Source organism: Aspergillus sydowii, assembly GCF_001890705.1.
Source record: "Aspergillus sydowii CBS 593.65 unplaced genomic scaffold ASPSYscaffold_1, whole genome shotgun sequence".
NCBI classification, from domain to species: Eukaryota; Fungi; Ascomycota; class Eurotiomycetes; order Eurotiales; family Aspergillaceae; genus Aspergillus; species Aspergillus sydowii.
The window spans coordinates 3,784,509-3,802,086 of NW_024467859.1; the positions used below are offsets into that span (position 1 = coordinate 3,784,509).

Sequence of the window (17,578 nt, forward strand, 5' to 3'; positions counted from 1 at the left end):
TCCCTTCTTTGACTACTCACACTCAGGAGTTCAACTATGTACATACTGATGTTGCATCTGCCTCTCATGTCATGTCACAATGATATGTATATGATGTTCATCCAGGCAGAAGTTTGAGCTTCTTTACCAAACTCTTGTACTCTACACAGCGGACGCAGAAGAATGACGCAAGTCGTGATACTGTTGGACGTACATAATCCTTCAAATCTTCATCTTGTGGGAGGACAGCAATACAACTCTACTGAGCATGATATAACCATATAATCCCACTCTAGTATACATATCAAGCCAGCTCAGCCTCAATCAAACTCTCCGCAACCCCCGGATACGTATAAACCCTGACAACACGCAGCCCAGCCTGCGCCAGGATATCCCTCCACTCCTTCTCCGTCCTCTCCCGCACCGCAAAATGCGCCAGCATCATCAGATCCATATTCGTCGCCGCCAGCGTCGGCCGCTCCTCACTGACCACAATCTCATTCAGCAACACACGCGAGTACCCCCTTTTCAGCGCGGGGACGAGATTCTGCAGGATCTTCACCCCGTCCTCGTCGCTCCAGTCGTGCAGGATCGAATGTAAACTGTAGGCCCGCGCGCCGCGGACTGGCTGCGGGGTGAAGAAGTCGTGGGCTTGTGCTTCAAAGGGGCGTGAGGCTGCATCTGTGGATTCGAGCACGCCCGCGATGACGGGCTCGCGGTCTTGCAGGACTACTCGACCGGGGTGGGTTGGGTGTTGGGAGACGAATAAGGAGACGTCGTGGCCGCGTCCGCCGCCGACATCGACAAGTAGCACGTCTGAGGAGGAGGTAGAGTCGAAGCCGTGGATTAGGCGTTCGGCAACGGGGTAAAAGCCCGGGTCGTACCAGTTTGCCTTTCCTGCGCGGCAGGCGCTCATGAAGGAGTCGAAGTGCTGCAGGTTCGGCGGGTTTGCGACGAGCCATTCGAAGAAAGGGAGCGGGGTGTTGTGGGCTTGTTGGAAGGGGCCGTCGAGGGTCCCCAGCACGGGGGACTTGTAGGCGCGCTGCTGGAAGTGGGTTGGGAAGTTGTTGAAGGAGGGTCTGGCGGTGTCGTAGCAGAAGCAGATGCTGTGCTGGTAGTTCTCTTCGGCGAGGCCATTGGAGAGTCTGGTTGCGTGGAAGGCGCCGTCTCTGAAGGTGAGCAGGTTCATGGCGACGAGGTGCCGGGCGAGACGCTCGAGGAGGACGACATCGACGCCGGTCTTGGAGGAGAGTGCAGTGCTGGTGATGCCTGCGTTGCCGGCTTCCTTGATATGCTGGAAGAGCTGCGTGTCGACGGCCATGCGGATGATGGCGGACTGCGCGGGCTGTAGTAGCGTTAATAGTGTTAATAGAGTGTTAAACTCCCTCTACCAGAAATTCAGGTACATGCCTCTGCCCAGAAGGTTCGCTGCAGGAACTCGGAGGGAATCTCGAGCTGCGTCACCAGTGCACGCCCGAGATCAATCAGGGCTTCTCGCGAGCCGGCTTCATTGCTCTCAAAGGATTTGCCAGCGGCAGCAAGGCCTTCGAGGATAGCAGATACGGGGGAGGACATCGTCTCAGCGAAAGTATACAAGGTAACGACAGGGTATTGATCGAGAAAAACAACCAGAGACTGAACAACTCTTAAGGCAGAGAGAGCCCCCCAGCGGCGGAGGCGGCTGCATTGAGTTCGATGGCTGCATGCCCCTCGCAGCACTAGCACAGCGATAGCAGCAGTGGCTCAAGGCTTTGATTGTGAGAACGTGGCGATCAGGCCTTCATCTCGAGTCAGGAAGAAGACTTGAAGAGGGAGACTGGGAAAGGCATCGGGCTGATCTGATACCGACGACTGCATAGTGCATATGCCCCCCACTTTCACGCAATACGAGCGTCTCACAGCGATCCAGCTTGCCAGGATCAGACTAATTTGCTTAGTCTCTTCCACTGGTCTTTCTTCAGCCAGCGATCTGGTGGTTCATTGCCAGATCAAGCCGAGTCGTTCGTGGCCCGTTCGACCTTCTGCCTTCATGACTCGCCGTTGCGGACTCTCGTCAGTTCGGAGCGGAAAGTCGGGCGATATCCGGACTATGATAATAATTATTGATTTGCTCATCATAGCTCACAAATTGGCAGTGACGAGTCTTCCAGTCTGACTCTGCCAGCTACCCAAGACACTGGATTCGCAGATCTCGGCTGTCTACAATTGTACGACGTAACTCTCATTTGGGTATTGCTCCATGCGTTCGTCCCCTGAGTCGGGAGTCCAGCATCCGCATCGTCATCGAGATTTGAGATTCGATTGCGACGGTGCAAGACGGCGTCAGTCCAAGTGGGCCATCGGGATGCACCTCCCGCCAGTGGAGAGTCTCCCGTCTGGCGGAGTATTGATTGTCATTTGCTGTTGAGCCTGTTATTCTCCAGTGTCACTGTCACTGTCACTGTCAGACGGGCCGGCGGGTGCTTCCTATTCCAATAATTCGGTCAATCAACTGTTGACGCGGACATGACATTCAATAGTTGTCCTGTCTTCTTTCCTCTACTATGTATATACAACTAGTCAACCACCGCAACATTTACCGTCATCCATAGCAGAAGATCTTCCATTCTTGAAGAAACACACGTGGACAGCGTACAGATTAGCGGCGAGGAAGTGCAATCACGCCTTCTGCCCTAAAGCCGCCTAAATCTAGCCCCAAACAGCATCTGTGGGGTTCGTGCCTGTGTTCTCGCGGACTCAGGAGTCGGAGGGATTCCGAAGCGCGATCATCATTTGTGATAGACTGATACAGATAGAACAGAATTCTCACGATGTGCATTGTGCAGTCCCAATTCCAAGGAGTCGGTGACAATCTGATTGAGTCATGGAGTCTTGTTATGCGCCAATCTGCCACTCGCCCCGATCGTCGTAGGGATATGATACATCCAAATGTTCAACCACGACCGATTACTCGACTAGGCGGCGATACTCTGCCATTCAATGCAAGCATTTCTAAATCGAGGCGGCGTTTTTGGTGGCGTTTTTTTCGTTCATAACATGGTTCTACAGGGTATGCTCGGACATACTGGGCTGGGCTCTGCACATCATCAATGATTTGCATTATCGCATCTGTCATTTCAATGACGAACTGAGGTCCAAGTTAAAATCATACTGAGAGTGTTTATCCAGTGGCAATAACTGTCGCAAAGGCTGTGCCATCGCGATACTCAACCCTTGCGCAGTCCCGGTAGATCTATGGCCGATATATCAGAAACTCTCCCAACTCCCACGTCGCCACATCGTCTCTGCGAAGATTACATCTCTGAGCATATCTATACGAGATACGCTTGGATGACAACCTGTACGAAGGGTCAATGGCTGCCGTGTCTGGATGATGGCAGCACCAAGCTGGAGCGCGTTCGAAAATCTGCAATCATTTCTGAATGCGACGGCGACGTAAAGGTTAATCTTCATACAGTAATCCGCTGATACGTAAATTATGCCTGACTCCGGCACTCGTCTTGGAATGTACGCTTCAAATCCGAATTCCAAAGAACGTCAACCTAGGTTTCCAACACACTCGGCCTCAGGATACTGCACATGGAAGTATCAGTGACGCTCTCTCCATGCTTCTCGAGGTATTCGCTCATCCGATCACACCAGTGTGTCTGGATATACTCCCACAACGGGATCCCTAACGCCTCATACTCGCGCTGAAACTCCACTACTAGGCTCTCGAGCTCTTCTATCATGTGTCTTTCTTCATCGTGGATTTCTACGGAATCCTCTTCGTCGAACGGAATCAATATTGGGGGGAGCCACCCCCGCTTTATACGGTAACAGGTATGGGTGAGCTCGAGATCAGTGAAAGTCAGAAGCCGGATAATATCGTCCGCAACTTGCGGTCCTACCGGGATCTCGGTCAGGAAAGCTTCACAAAATAAGCTTAGCGACATTCTGACTTTTGTTCTGCCTCGAGAGAATCTATACTGTCGATGTGGAGCGATTTTGATAGCAAAGCACAGGGCCGTCGATAGGAGAGAACCCCTCGATACTGAGCAGAAACAAGCAGTTTCATTTGTGCTGTCGGATTCCAGGATCTTCTGTAAGAAAGCGCTGTGGGATGCAAGAAGAGAGCGTGCTTCAGCAAGCTTGGTATCCCAGTTGACGTCCCAATAGCCGTCGACCGGTTCATTAAAAAAGGGCTTTTCCGCGAAAAATTCCATCATCGTGGTCGCTATGTTAAGGATAACGATAATACGGGCTGGTTGTTTATTGCTTTGACAGATGGCGTCGAGACTCGCACCCTTGTCGACTAGCCACCACAGCCTCTCGAGAGTATTCCGCAGGTCATTCGATAAATAAAAAGGATAAGAAAAATTCACAATAACTTGCATCAAGGGAGTGTATCCACGACTATCAGGCGTGTCCACATCTCGAAACCCAGCCTGGTACAACCGCTCCATCTGGTCTGCCTGCAAAGCAAACTCCCCAAATACAGGCTGTTCATTATAGTGTTTGAACCATGGGTCGATAGAAAATCCACGAGATTCCAGTTCAAGAACAATGCAGTGAGCCTTCCGGTCAGGAAGGTGACCATTTTGCAGCTCAAACTTTACTTGGACATGTGGTGGTAAAGCTTTGGCAAGCGTCAAGAGATGCTCCCCCTTGGCAATAAGGTCTTGGGTCAGTATGCCATTCATTGGCTTTGACTTGGAGGCGGCTATGAGGCGGCTATCGGCAACAGCCCCAATATCCACAAGAGCCCGTGCAGCTTCAGTGAGGTCATATAATACTGCTCTCCAAAGGAGATAATTCTTCTCAGATGTCGGTATCTCGCAACCCGCCTCGTGGAGAACGCGGATGCCGTCTGCCCAGTAAAAGCAAAGTTCGTATAACTCACTCGGCTTTTGATGGTCATCTTTGTTGAGTTCCAAATGCTGTTTCAACATGTCTTCAGAATGCAACAGAACAGCTTCGGTGACATCAGATACGACGAACGCTGGCGACTGTCAGAGCTAAACGGATCTAAGCAGGCAATGTAAGGAATACCTTCTCTATTGTGGGACCATAAATACTCCACTGTCTTTATACCTTTCAAGCCTTGTACACTGGAATCCATCAACACAGCACCAAGCGTTAAGAAACGCGAAACGTGTATTTCTGCGTCATCTGCATGCTTAATTGCTTCATTTATTGCGAGGCCACCGACTGCGTCTGTTTCGTTTACGGGACAACCGATGTCGACAAGGTACTTCATTAGATTCCACGCTGGGGCGCTGCACGATTCAAACCGGCAGAATCCGAAGTAAAAGTAGTCAAGGGCTGCGACCTACAACATTTAGTTTGCATATATCCAAACCAATATGTGCCATAGAACGTACATGCAACAAGGTCTCACCATCGGCAGTCCTATCAAAGGGAGTTGCTCGACCTTGATCAAAGAGTCGTTGCAACTCCTGCACAACCCTGTTAAAATGTCTCGCAGCCTCCTCAGGCGTCGCATACTGCCATTTCGAGCTCCGCACAAGTTTGAATGCGGGGGAATCATCGGGGACAATGGCGCGGAAGTTGAGAGTCGGGGTTATCGAGAGCCCATTCGCCCTTCTTGAGATGGATATTGCTGCCTCAATCGAGAACCCAAACCAGGAACTGGCCAAGATGAGCTTCTTCGACCGTGTTGTTGTGCGCATGGAATGTTTATGCCGAGGGCATGACCGTCGAATTGCCATTTCATGACCGAAAGGTCTCACACCATTCGTGCACATGCACGGAGTACTAGATGTTGGTCTTCCATTTATGCCCTGAATATTGCGACGGAGCGAAACCTGACGCTGTTGGGATGTTTCTGACGAGTTCTGAATTGCCAGTTCCTGGAATACTGGTCAGATCATGTTTCGATGCTTGATACAGTACATGGGGTATACCATCCTGGCCATATCTAAACCGAGCTGGCCTGATTGCACCACGACTAAGCTTTTAACTTCTTCTATCAGCTCCGTCTGTTTGCTAAGGGCCGAGGCATGTTGGATTTGTAGGCTAAACTCCTGGTATTAGACCCAAGTACCAATTCATAGAAACATCGTTCCTACGTAAGTAATGCGGTGTGCAGATTCATCTGCAACCCCTGTAAGACCTCAACTGTATCAGCTAGAGATTCCTTTTTTAAAGGGAATGCAGCCTTCTTAGCAGTGGCGCGCAGCTTGTCGCTCAAGCCATTGCCCGACGTCACGATAGACAACCTCGCAACTCGTTCGTTGATCTTGTTAATCCAGGTTTCATTTTGCAACACTTTTTCTCGTATATCGCTGGCAATTTTGGGATGGACCCCATCGGACACTTTCAAAAGAGTATCAATTTGCTGGAGTGTGGATAAAAGACCACCAGCCTTCAACGCTATCGAGTCGATCTGCTCATCGGCGCCGTGAAAATCATCGCAGTACTTAACGATCAGCTTGCAGCTTTCGATGCCGAGTGAAAGAATTCCGGCTACACTAGCCGCGATAGAAAAAGGGTCGGCCATATTCGCTGCGGTGTCTGAGTGTTTAGGATGCTGTTGAGGAGATGATGACGGCGGGGTTTGACATGTAAAGACTGGAAGACGCAAGGCTGAATGGATGTCAGCTTTCGCAGCCTCGTCGTATTCTGGTTAACAAATCATCCTGCGTTTGACAGCCTCGGACTCAGCCTTGCAGTTTCTAGGCCAGATCATTGGGCAGGTGGGACTCAGCCAGTGAGAGTACTGCATCATACAGGGATCCCATTCCCAAGGTCTTAGAGAAGTTCATCCAAGTGCCTTCTGCGAAGTGCTCCAGAGCCTAGTATATACAGAAATGCGGTCAATACCCTCGCCGGTCCCATGGGATTCCCCATCGTACGACCTCTTGCATTAGTGCTGCTTGACGACCCGCATTGCAGTCTTCTGTCTCGGCTGCCGAGGGGACCTGGCTGGCTGATTGATAAGGCAGATACGCCGCTGATATCTGATTTTTCTTCTTTATCTTTACAGCATATCGTCTGCGATGGATATTCCCATACTCGATTTCTCTGATTTCACGAGTGGCAGCCAAACCCAGCAGGATGACTTCTGCAGACGCCTCTATGCTTCGCTGTCCTCTTTAGGGTTCGTCAAGATCAGGAACCACAGCATCCCAGATGATGTCCTTGACCAAGTCTTTGACTGGGTGAGTTACGGCCAAGCATGATAATAGCGAAACCTACACTGACAAACACAGAGCGAGCGTTTCTTCAGCATGCCGCTCGAGGACAAGATGCAAGCCGCCCACCCCGTGAAGCCAAACCCGCATCGAGGCTGGAGCTGCGTCGGACAAGAGAAGCTCTCCGTCATCAGACAGGGCAAAGCCGTATTCGATCTCAAGGTACTCCTGAATTCAATAAAGATGTTCTATCACTAACCCATCCAGGAATCCTTCGACCAAGGGCCCGCCAATGACACCCTCTATCCAAACATCTTCCCCCCAGAGAGCACCCTCCCCGGCTTCCGCCCCTTCATGGAATCCTTCTACACACACTGCCAAACCCTCCACCTCAATCTCCTCTCGGCAATCGCACTCTCCCTCTCGCTAGAACCTACATTCTTCATCCCCCGCTGCGGCACAAACAGCTCGGAACTCCGCCTAAACCACTACCCAGCGACCAAGGCGTCCTTGCTCGAAAACGGCGAGAGCATGCGCATCTCCTCGCACACCGACTTCGGAACAATCACCCTGCTCTTCCAGGACGGGGTCGGCGGGTTGGAAGTTGAGTCACAGGAGCGGGATGGCGTGTATATCCCCGTCCTGCCGTCCGAGGCCGGCCGCGGCCGAGATATGATCGTCAATGTCGGCGACTGTCTGCAGCGGTGGACGAATGATCGACTGCGTTCGGCGAATCATCGGGTGACGCTGCCGGTTGGGATGAAGGAGAAGGATTCATCGTCTTCTTCTTGTTGTACTTCTACAGGAGTGATTGAGGTGTCGGACCGCTACTCAATTGCGTACTTTGGGAAGCCGGACCGCGCGGCCCTGGTGTCTGCGATACCGGAGTTGGTGGGGGAGGGCGAGCAGCTGCGGTATGAGGGTGCGATGACGGCGTGGGAGTATAACCAGTCCAGACTGCTGCAGACTTATTAAGTGGAGGGACCAATGAATGGGGGTTCCTTGGCTGCTGTGCTGGTGCTGGTGCAGGATTGGCAGCACGAAATGGCGGTCAGGAGAAGTATGATAATCAGATAACAGCTGTTGTGGGGATTGTCGGGTCCAGAATGCGTAATAATACTATCCAAGTTTTACTATTTGAAACATTTCTATTATATACAGTTGGGGGTCATGTCACGTAGTTCGCGAGTCCTGCTCACGAATCTCATTTGTTTCAGGCGCTGGTGCGTCTGGAGGTGCTGCGGAATAGTTGGGAGGGGGTGTATCCGGAAGAGTCGTCTCCGGCGGCGTCGTCGTCGTCGTCTCTATCGGTGTGCCTCGATTTTCGACAACACTGAGCTCGATCTCGTCTGGTGGCTTTCCGGCTGCAGGCGTCGAGTCCGGCGCCACCTCACCCGCCGTTATTGTCTTTGTAGCCGCCACCGGCGGCTCCTCGTCGACAGCGTACCTCCACACGTTGTCCTCGCGCAGAAACATGCGGAATGCATACCGCTTTTTCAGTCGTTCGAGATGCGTCTGTCGCTGGTTGTTGGTCCAGCCATAAGTGCCGTCGAAGTCGTGGATCATTTGGCTGTTGGCAATCCACGGGATCACTGACCCTATGGACCGCGGGATCCGAGGCCCCTTGAACCTACCGCGACGAGTGCCGAAAACAATCAAAACGATCACGGTGTCGAGACCAATTACGGTCATCGCAATGATAAGCGACGACACTGATGGCTCCATGCGCCAGGCACTCCATATAACGGTAGCGTTTTGGGCTAGGATGGGTTCGTCGAGCGACAAAAGATAGGTTTCTCGCCATAGCGAAAAGTATGTACTGTACACCCATTGATATACAGTTTGCGAAAGGTTCGTCAGATGGGCCGGGTCTATATGCGTCATGGGTGCCACATCCCGCTTGTAGAGAAGAGCTACAAGAAAACCAGCCCAGTCATAAGACGAAATATAGCCGGAAGCTGAGTCCGATTGCTGCCCGTAGAAGCTTTGTGGAATCGCAGCAAACACTTTATTGAACTGGCCAAGACTGACAGTGGCATTGTCGTACATCCGTCCGGATGTTATGGCTGTGTTGGGGACGACATAACTATCCATTATTTGGCCTTTTGAATCAAATGTGATTGAAAAATTTCTCAACATGATGTCCGGTTCACACTGCAAAGCGACCGTATTGTTAGGGGTAACCCCGGACGCCGCGGTATAATTCCACCGTCCGACGATCAGCATCGTGGTCGTTTGGCAGATGTCATTTTCATCCGTCGCAATCGGCGAGTAGAAGTTGATTGACAGGGAATATCTGTCGTTATGGTCACGGGGCGGTGACATCTTCACCCTGCACTCTTCCTCTGGCTCCTTCGACGGATGGTAGGTCCAGTACGGGCCATCATCAAGATCGATCACATTTTCGGGAATGGACAAGGGCCAGCAGTCGAGATCAGCTCCGACTCCCAACGTCGTCGCGCTGTAGGACGACTCCTGGTCGGCGTCATGGATCATAATAGGCGCAAATGAGTGGTTTGTGCTTGTCCAAGGAAGCAACGGAACCCCACTAGTAATGCTGGTTTGGATCAGATCATATTCAGTAAAGTCCGCCGCAAAGTCGTCTTGGCAAAACACGGAATGGCTATAGTTTGCATAAAGCGCGTCCGTCCCCGTCTCTGACTTGGTCAACTGCTGCGTGAACAGCCCACCAGCAACCATGGTCAGTATTGTGTTGGAAATGCAAGCAATTGAGATCAAGACTAGTAGGACATGGCGGTTTTTAGCGGCTTTTGGTAAAACGGTCCACGGGTTTTGACAGGAATAATTCATGGTCAATGAACTGCTCGCGGCGGCCATGCCACGCTGGAGATGAACCCATGGCTCGAGAATGCTCAAATTCCGATGAATCGACGTGCAAAGTGCGCCAACAGCTGACGCAACGACGGACGGGAGGAAGGAAAGAACAACTTGAAGGAAACTCGAACTCGACTGGTTCAAATGTTGAAAACCACCGTCCTGGGCGAGGGAGGATGCGGCCAGGCTCATCAGGACAATCACCGCGGCAAGCAGCAGGAATTCAAGGACAAAGACCGGAATAATTAGGAAATGGGGTCTCGGGTCCGCCCGAACTCGCATTTGATCGTCTAACTGCACGGGATTGCCATCGACGGTCACAATCTCAAGGCGACTCCCGAGTGGACTGTGGTACCATCTCAGCCGGCAGTCACCCAAAAGGCGACGAATTTGGCGTGTCGAGTACTGATGGAAGCCAGATTGCGGGTTGGCCAGCACATTACCCATACCAAATACGTCGGTCAGCATACTGCACATCGCTCCAATCGAACCCGGATCACTCTGGAGGATATTTGGTCGCTTGTGGTAGTAGCGTAACATGATGAGGGTGAGAACGACGCCAATTCCGAGGATGGCCTCGGCGCAGCGCGCAACAGCTGAAACTACCGCAAGAGCAACTTGCCGCGTTGAACGAACCGCGGAGGTGGTGGAGGGCGCAACGTCAGGATTGAACAAGCGGGCCATGCTAAGAATAAATGTTTGCTTCACTCCTCTCCTAACTTTGGCCATGAATTCATCCAAGTTCATGGTCTCGGCTGTATCCAAAACAATGACAGGGTCGAGATCTCCAACGTGCTGGCTGATGACCGGTAACTCAGTTATCATGCGCTCTCCGGTGGTTTCATTGGTTTGGAAGAAAAGAATATCGCTAGTATACATGGCTCGATGGCCGAGAAAACTTTGGAACGCGTCGATGTTGAATTCCTCTTGGGTGAGCTCCCTTATGGTGTCATTGAACAGATCGGCGCTGGTTATTGAACTGTTGGCGTGCATCGTGATCTCTGCTTCACCTTGGAAGTATTCAATGTTGCAAGCAAACATGGTGGCGGACGAGGTGAGGCGATCTCCTGCATTGCTGATAGTGTCGGAATCAAAAGAGGAGGCATTGATGGTCAAAACAACCCCGTAAAGATCAATAGAATCACATCCATCCGGGGTAAATGTTTTATCTGCATCTATGAACGGATTTTTGGACCAGGTCGGTTCCCAATATCGAGTCTGAAGATAATCGGTCTTGTCAAAGAGGACATTATCGTAAGCAAAATCCAAACTGCACTCCTCGCCCAAGCCGGATATCTGCACGTTATCAACATCCCAGTATAGCCAAGGTCCCACTTCCTCCGATCGATTCATGAAAACTGGAAAGTTGGCATCGGAGAACAGGTCCTGGCAGTCGAGTTGGGTCCAATAAATGGTCTGATTGAGTGTCCATACGGTGCTTTCTCGGCGGTCGTCCGAAGGAATCTGGACCGGAGCAACGGAGAATTCCCCCGAGCGAGACTGCTGGAGGTCCGGACTCTCCGTAAAATATGTGTCAAAATTGCTGCTTTCACTATCTTCCTGCACGGAATACCAGCGTGCCTGGGCGCGCAGATCCACAAACTCGGACCAGGTCTTCATCGACTCCTCCGAGATCGTCGTCACTTCTCGTAACTCTAGAAGAGAACTCTCCAATGCAGGGTGGAATATGCGAATGAGAAGGGTAACCAGCGAGACCGACAATACCAACCAATGGCGACGTTTGGCAGATGTGATTGGCGTGATGAAGCTCTGGCCGAAATTGTAATTGATGAACATGACTGTCGCAGGGCATCCTTCCGGGCGAGACATTTGAAAATAGGGCTCCAGGCGCAGCACATCAAAATCAATGAACGACCACAGTGTAGCAAGGACGAGGGCGACAATAACGGGGACATAGTTGTAGGCAAACGATTCGACATGGGACAGGTCATCGGTATCCATAAAGAAGCGAAGGCCTCCGGTCCGTTCGCTATATTGTCGCAAGGCTTCAAGCACTACTAACAAACATAGCATAATACAAGCGATGAAGGAGAGGTAGGTGGGGCGTAGGGGGATTGGACGCCATCCCGTCGGATGCGTCGGTCGGGCATTCTGAGGAGAGCCACGGGCGGCCCAGTATTGGTCTAGGAAGAGGAAAGCAGTCAGTTTCAGTCCGAACGATGGAAAGGCAAGCGGTGTACTTTTTAAGTGCAAATATACGTTATACAAATTGTGTCGCCGGCCTCCAGACATGGTCTGGTTGCATGCTCCGCTGGACGAAGGATAACGGGGACCCTCCCCCAGGACTCACGCCGGTGTTGGATTCAGGAAGAACGGTATCATGGTAATATCGGGGGAAAGGGAGAAGTCAAGTCCCGCATGACAAGTCTCAGACGCGGTCCGGGATGATAAGGCGCACCAGGCGATGGAGAGGGGTCGAAGAGGGATGAGGTCTGATGGTGAGAATCTGCGAGATGGTGACAGCCAACGGTGCCAGGCGCTCGAGTCTTTCAGGGATCGTGGCGGTGTCCGCGTGGAAAGCCTCAGGCCAGGCCCGCCAGGGACTGCCGCTGCATTCCACTGGTTCCCCAGGGAGAGCGCCAAGCTGGCATCCGCCTGTTTAGGTATAAATCTCCCCACAAATTTGCTGTTAATTGGCGAGCCCGGCCGGGAGCTCCCCCTCATTAGCCAATAAGTGGCTAGATGACGCAGCCCATAATACACAATGTGATGTAAGTTACAGCAGGAGACAATAGAAAAAACAAGGAGCCGTGGTAATATTGGTATCGTCCAGTAATTCCGGCCGATCGCCGGACCCTGACAATCAACCTTGTGGCTGAACAATGAAGTTGGCATGCAACCATAGGTGTACATACAGACCTCTATAACTACAGTATAAAATTTAGTATTGCCAGCCCATCCACCCGGTATTAGGACACTGATTTGGCATATCTTATTTGCTGTCCCAGGTATACCACGTGCGTGAATAGACGAGGCATTCGCGATAGTATCTTAGCTTGCGCTTTTCGTGGTCACCAATAACTATATATAACAATGTACTATGCTTTGGAAGGTACTAAATTATAAAGCATTTCGCTCGATCCGACCATTGTCGTTTCTTCTCTCGGCGGGCTCTCGGCGGGCTCTCGGCCACGATAACTTGGTGATCTCATCACCCCATTGACAAAAATATATTTTGACACATTTGTCCACGTATAACCAATATATATCGAAAGAGGAATACCGTTCAAGCGCAAAAAGGTTACGTGGTGACGTCTACCCGTATTTCTAGATTACTAATAAGCCAACAATACAGAGGGACAGCTGAATACATCGTGTAGCAAACTAGCGTTTAGATACCCTTCTACATTGCCTCATGCGAACGGTCTGCGCTTTACGTATGGAAGTAGCCATTCAGTGATAGAGACAGGACCTTTCACTAGAACTTTCCTCATGGCGGAGAGCTCGACAAAGGACTGTATCTTAATGAACTGTAGATTTTACAAGAGTAGCAGTTATTTAAAACCTACCACATCCTCAACAAGGACCCAATTGGACAAGACTCCTGACTCACTTAACATCTGGTTAGATGCCGTTCGCAGTATTGATGGCGCAAGTTTTGTCGCGAGCATTGCTCTGTTCCAGTTCCCACCCTAACTAATCCATCCAAGACTCGGCTGCGTCCCGCCACTTATTTCTGATCAAGGTTAGTGCTTACCTGCTAAGCAGCATAGATTTACAAGTGACGTATCCTAATATTGGCAGACATTGAGCTCAGCTGGGCAGAAGGTCAGAAGCCGATCCATGACAGTAGTTTCCCCAAACCTTGAACATGTTGCCTCGAAGCAAGGTGGCGATGTGCCATTCTTTCAAATAATTAGTCAGCCATGGAAAGTTACCGCGAGGTCGCGACACTCATTGTTTGACATGTCGCTTGAAATTGGGAGGTCTGGCTGATCGGATACGAGCCTGGAACGGCGACATTGCTTTTTTTTTTTCAAGTGCTCCGCTCTGCCTGTGGGGGCCAGGAAGTGATGGGACCAGCTGCTGTGCAGACGGCTCGATAATTTGTTATTGCTTCATGCTGCGAAGAATTTGGCGTTGGGTTTTTAGACTTGGTGAGTACGGAGTACACCATTGCCGTTATGGAGGGGACTTTGTTCCGGCGTCGTTGATATTCAGGAACTACTCCGGAGTAAACAGACCGCTTGTATATCAAGGTTTGATACAATAATCATTGGCAGCCGGAGTGTTCGTTGCCGCAAAGGTCAGCCGGTGAACGTTGGACCGTAATCGACACAGGGATGGCAAGGCTTCGACTGTTGGAGGACCCTCCAACCCCTGAGTGGTTCAGAACTGTAGGAAAACTCTTGCTTAAGGCAGGTCGTCCGATGAGCATCGGAGATGAAGATACCAAAAAAGAAAACCCTGAAGGGGAAATCGCAGAAACGAACCTAATGGCGAGACGCGAGCCATGGCCGCGAAGTGTATTCCAAAAACTCAACGACTCAAGAAATAGCTGACCTTCATTTGAGCATAACAATCAACATGAAATGAAGCCTTGGCCTGCAATCCCAATTCTTCAGCGGAGGTATTTCCCGTTATAGGGTATCGGAAAGGGACGCCGCCAGTCTGGGGGCGAAGTGAGCCTTCCCTAGCCCTGGGCATGAATTAGAATTAGCCCTGAGCCTGAAAATCCCGATCGAACGGTGGAGTTGGCATAAATCGGATGAACGCTTCGTCGGAGGGCTTTGATTAAACGGTCGTCGATCAGGATTCCGCACCCGAGACTCCTGAAGATTGAGCCCTAACCCCATTGTACTAGCCACTGCAGCGAACAGGGCCATCTGGGACCCGCGAGAGGGGTTGACAGCCAGAAAATGTCGGAGCGTAATGAGACTGGCAGGACAAACTTTATGACATCTTCTTCCGCGACGCAGTGCCTGCGTCCTGCTGTGTTGGGAGTGTGGAGGATATACGCCAATACGCATATCGCATCGCAACGACTTCCTAATGAGGAAAAAGGCGTTTGAGGCGATCTTGGCGCATTGTGACAGGGGTGGTCCAGAGTTCAGAGTCCAGGCATCCTGGAAGCTCACCACGGCCGTCTCCACTTCATGTCCCAAGCTCGATTGGGCCAGAAATCCGCCGGCTTATTTTAGCTGCACGTTGGTGGTGCCTTGGCTCTCCCAGCGGGCCAGCACTGCTCTGCGTCCGAGTCGACCGACATCATTTTTTACTTACCCCGGCCAATGGCCGCTGGAGGAGTCGGGAATTGACAAGCAAAAGGCAACGATCAGCGAGATCAGGTGAATCCCTCCTCTCATCAGTGGATTCCAAATCTGCATTTCTTGACCAGTGCAGGACCGGGCCAGACGCCGGCGGACATCCGGATGGCGGATCGCCGTGGATCCTCTTGGTGCAAGCAGATTGAATTGGACGGTGATCGCTGGGATCGAATATCTCAAACAAGCCCCCTGGTTCCGCGATGAGGCTTTCTCTTGGTCGTAAAGTCCCCGTTGGCATCTGGCAGGTGTCTCCCGAGCCCCCTCGCTGCAGGAGGCCCGACTCTGGCGTCGATCATAGTCCTGCTACTTTTCCTTTTTTTGGACTCGCTGGGTCAGATCCAATATTTTTGTGAGCCCTCAAAAGACTGGGCCAGGTTCTGCCCCGCAAATTCATGGGTGGACTCTGTTTAATTAGCACCGCGGGCACTCGACCTTTATCTGGATGATCTGAGACGGCCAATCTCCTCGTATAACTGAAATATTCCTGTTTGGGCATGACGGTTGTGCTCAACCTGAGGGTTGGCTGCTGCGGATTTGGAACGTGTCCCACTTTAACTCTGGTGGGCTTGTTTTGCTTCTTTTGACGTCAATTTATATAGCCTTGGTGATTGCCACAGTTCTCCCCTCCCCCAGGTACCAAACGTGAGAATTGTTCCACTCTCTTTCATATACCTTAAATACCAGCTCCACTCCTCGCAAGTCAGGTTGTCAAGTGCCGGATGGATACTGTCGCCATGGCCTCTGCCCTGGAACAAGATTATCGAAACCCGTCCCAGTATCCTGTGGAACAAAGCCCTGATTACAGAGAGGCACCATACACACCACCGCCACAATATTATATGATCCCAGGTGGAGGATGTACCCAAGGTATGTTGTTCAGAATCGTCTTTGAACTTGCAAGTCCAACTAATAGGCCAAAAGCTGTTCCCTTCGCTCCATACTTTCCGCAAACCCCGATTTTCAGCTCTGTACAACACGTTAATAATGAATACGACTGCTTTGTGAACGGCGTCATCAGCGACGTATTGATCAGTGTCGATGACGGAACTGGTTATAAACCACGATATGACGAAAAGCTACTACACACGGGTCCTTACACGGTACCCTCGGGCAATCTGATGTGGGGATCAGACGTCTCCTTTAGGCCCAACGGCTACCATCCAAGCCCCCCTCCAGAAGCCCAGTTCGATAGGGAACCAGCTCCATTATACGGAATCCGTCCACTACCACACCCCGTTCCGACCCCAACACCCAAGATAGAAACCGAGCCTGAGCCTGAGCTCGAGCCCGAGATGATACCACTAGACAGTCAGGGCCAGTCCCCTGAACTGGCAGAGCTGAACCGAGGAGGACTGCAAAAGATCACAGGAAAGAAGCGGCGAAGGCTACTCCATATCATCGCCGAACGGAATCGACGGCTCCACCAGAATAAGATGTACGAGGAACTGTACCGAATGGTGCCGGGGCTGGAGAACAGCTCACGATCGACGAAGAGGGAGGTGCTGATGCGGACTGCGGACTGGCTGGAGGACTTGGTCGAGGGGAATAAAAAGCTGCAGCAACAGCTGAAGCAGCTTCCTTCACACCCTTGAGTGCAGAAAGAGTTGATGAGCCCCTGGCAGGGAGCATGATGAAATGGCCGAGATTCCCTTCTTCGGATGTGCTGGTTCACTACGATTGTCTTTGTATTCTATTAAGCGGAAGATACCACAAACCATCTACCTAATCTCATTAACTGATTAACTAATTGACTGGTTAACTGATCCGATGTCCATAAAAACATCAAATAGAAGACCCTGCCTCGGCAGCTGAGGACATGTGGTTCAGGACACCCTCAAGCGAGGTCGAGCATGACTCGTCGCGATCGACGTGTAACAGTGTCCAACCCACATAATGATTATATCCGGGGTACTTTGCTCGAATGCGGGGGTGTACGCTGCACCAGGAGCCTGATCCTGTGCAGCCCTTCCCATCTGAGACAGGACTTGCATCTCGTCACGAACTATGAGAATAAACAGGTCCAACGGTCAACCAATGCGATGAACTTCCTCGGTACCTGGGCTTTCAGGAGCCCCTGCAGTGCGATCCCGTATCCTGCACACAGACCCCGTCCGGAATGACCCCAGATTGCCCTACAATCCTACATGCACTGATGCAGACGAATAGCGACAGTGAGCAGTTCGAAAGAAATTCCCAACGACTCCACATAATGATTCAGTTGCTGGTCCTGGACCTGACTCCGCGAATGAATGGGAGGATCAACTTTGGATCCGTGCGGGATCTTTCCCTTAAGAGGCAAAAATGGCAATCAATCAACGGCAGAAACCTAAATAATAATAA

The 17,578-nt window shown here is 51.3% G+C and overlaps 7 protein-coding genes across 7 annotated transcripts; 3 read left to right on the plus strand and 4 right to left on the minus strand.

The window, feature by feature from the left end:
* Positions 1–149: 149 nt before the first annotated feature.
* ASPSYDRAFT_39453 (uncharacterized protein) lies at positions 150–1,644 on the minus strand. Its single transcript, XM_040845899.1, has 2 exons — positions 1,390–1,644; positions 150–1,324 (listed from the first exon to the last, which is right to left on the minus strand). The coding sequence occupies exons 1-2, from the start codon at positions 1,552–1,554 to the stop codon at positions 284–286; spliced, it is 1,206 nt and encodes a 401-aa protein (XP_040708506.1). The 5' UTR covers positions 1,555–1,644; the 3' UTR covers positions 150–283.
* Positions 1,645–3,521: 1,877 nt separating this feature from the next.
* ASPSYDRAFT_84700 (uncharacterized protein) lies at positions 3,522–6,481 on the minus strand (the record flags this gene model as incomplete). Its single annotated transcript, XM_040851392.1, has 5 exons — positions 3,522–4,960; positions 5,011–5,290; positions 5,343–5,831; positions 5,886–5,997; positions 6,051–6,481. 5 exons carry the CDS (start codon positions 6,479–6,481, stop codon positions 3,522–3,524), a joined length of 2,751 nt encoding a protein of 916 aa, XP_040708507.1.
* Positions 6,482–6,779: 298 nt separating this feature from the next.
* ASPSYDRAFT_39456 (isopenicillin N synthase family dioxygenase) lies at positions 6,780–8,245 on the plus strand. Its single transcript, XM_040845900.1, has 3 exons — positions 6,780–7,142; positions 7,194–7,337; positions 7,383–8,245. Exons 1-3 carry the CDS (start codon positions 6,981–6,983, stop codon positions 8,088–8,090), a joined length of 1,014 nt encoding a protein of 337 aa, XP_040708508.1. The 5' UTR covers positions 6,780–6,980; the 3' UTR covers positions 8,091–8,245.
* Positions 8,246–8,288: 43 nt separating this feature from the next.
* Positions 8,289–12,203, minus strand: ASPSYDRAFT_139692 (DUF3433 domain-containing protein; the record flags this gene model as incomplete). Its single annotated transcript, XM_040840977.1, has 1 exon — positions 8,289–12,203. The coding sequence occupies one exon, from the start codon at positions 12,201–12,203 to the stop codon at positions 8,289–8,291; it is 3,915 nt and encodes a 1,304-aa protein (XP_040708509.1).
* Positions 12,204–13,999: 1,796 nt separating this feature from the next.
* On the plus strand, positions 14,000–14,492 carry ASPSYDRAFT_39459 (uncharacterized protein). Its single transcript, XM_040845901.1, has one exon. It carries the CDS (start codon positions 14,255–14,257, stop codon positions 14,471–14,473), a length of 219 nt encoding a protein of 72 aa, XP_040708510.1. The 5' UTR covers positions 14,000–14,254; the 3' UTR covers positions 14,474–14,492.
* Positions 14,493–14,512: 20 nt separating this feature from the next.
* Positions 14,513–15,066, minus strand: ASPSYDRAFT_342655 (uncharacterized protein). Its single transcript, XM_040845216.1, has one exon. The coding sequence runs from the start codon at positions 14,939–14,941 to the stop codon at positions 14,552–14,554; it is 390 nt and encodes a 129-aa protein (XP_040708511.1). The 5' UTR covers positions 14,942–15,066; the 3' UTR covers positions 14,513–14,551.
* A 906-nt stretch (positions 15,067–15,972) lies between these two features.
* ASPSYDRAFT_142108 (uncharacterized protein) lies at positions 15,973–16,830 on the plus strand (the record flags this gene model as incomplete). The annotated part of the gene is made up of 2 exons (XM_040841212.1): positions 15,973–16,105; positions 16,160–16,830. 2 exons carry the CDS (start codon positions 15,973–15,975, stop codon positions 16,828–16,830), a joined length of 804 nt encoding a protein of 267 aa, XP_040708512.1.
* Between the last annotated feature and the right edge of the window lie 748 nt (positions 16,831–17,578).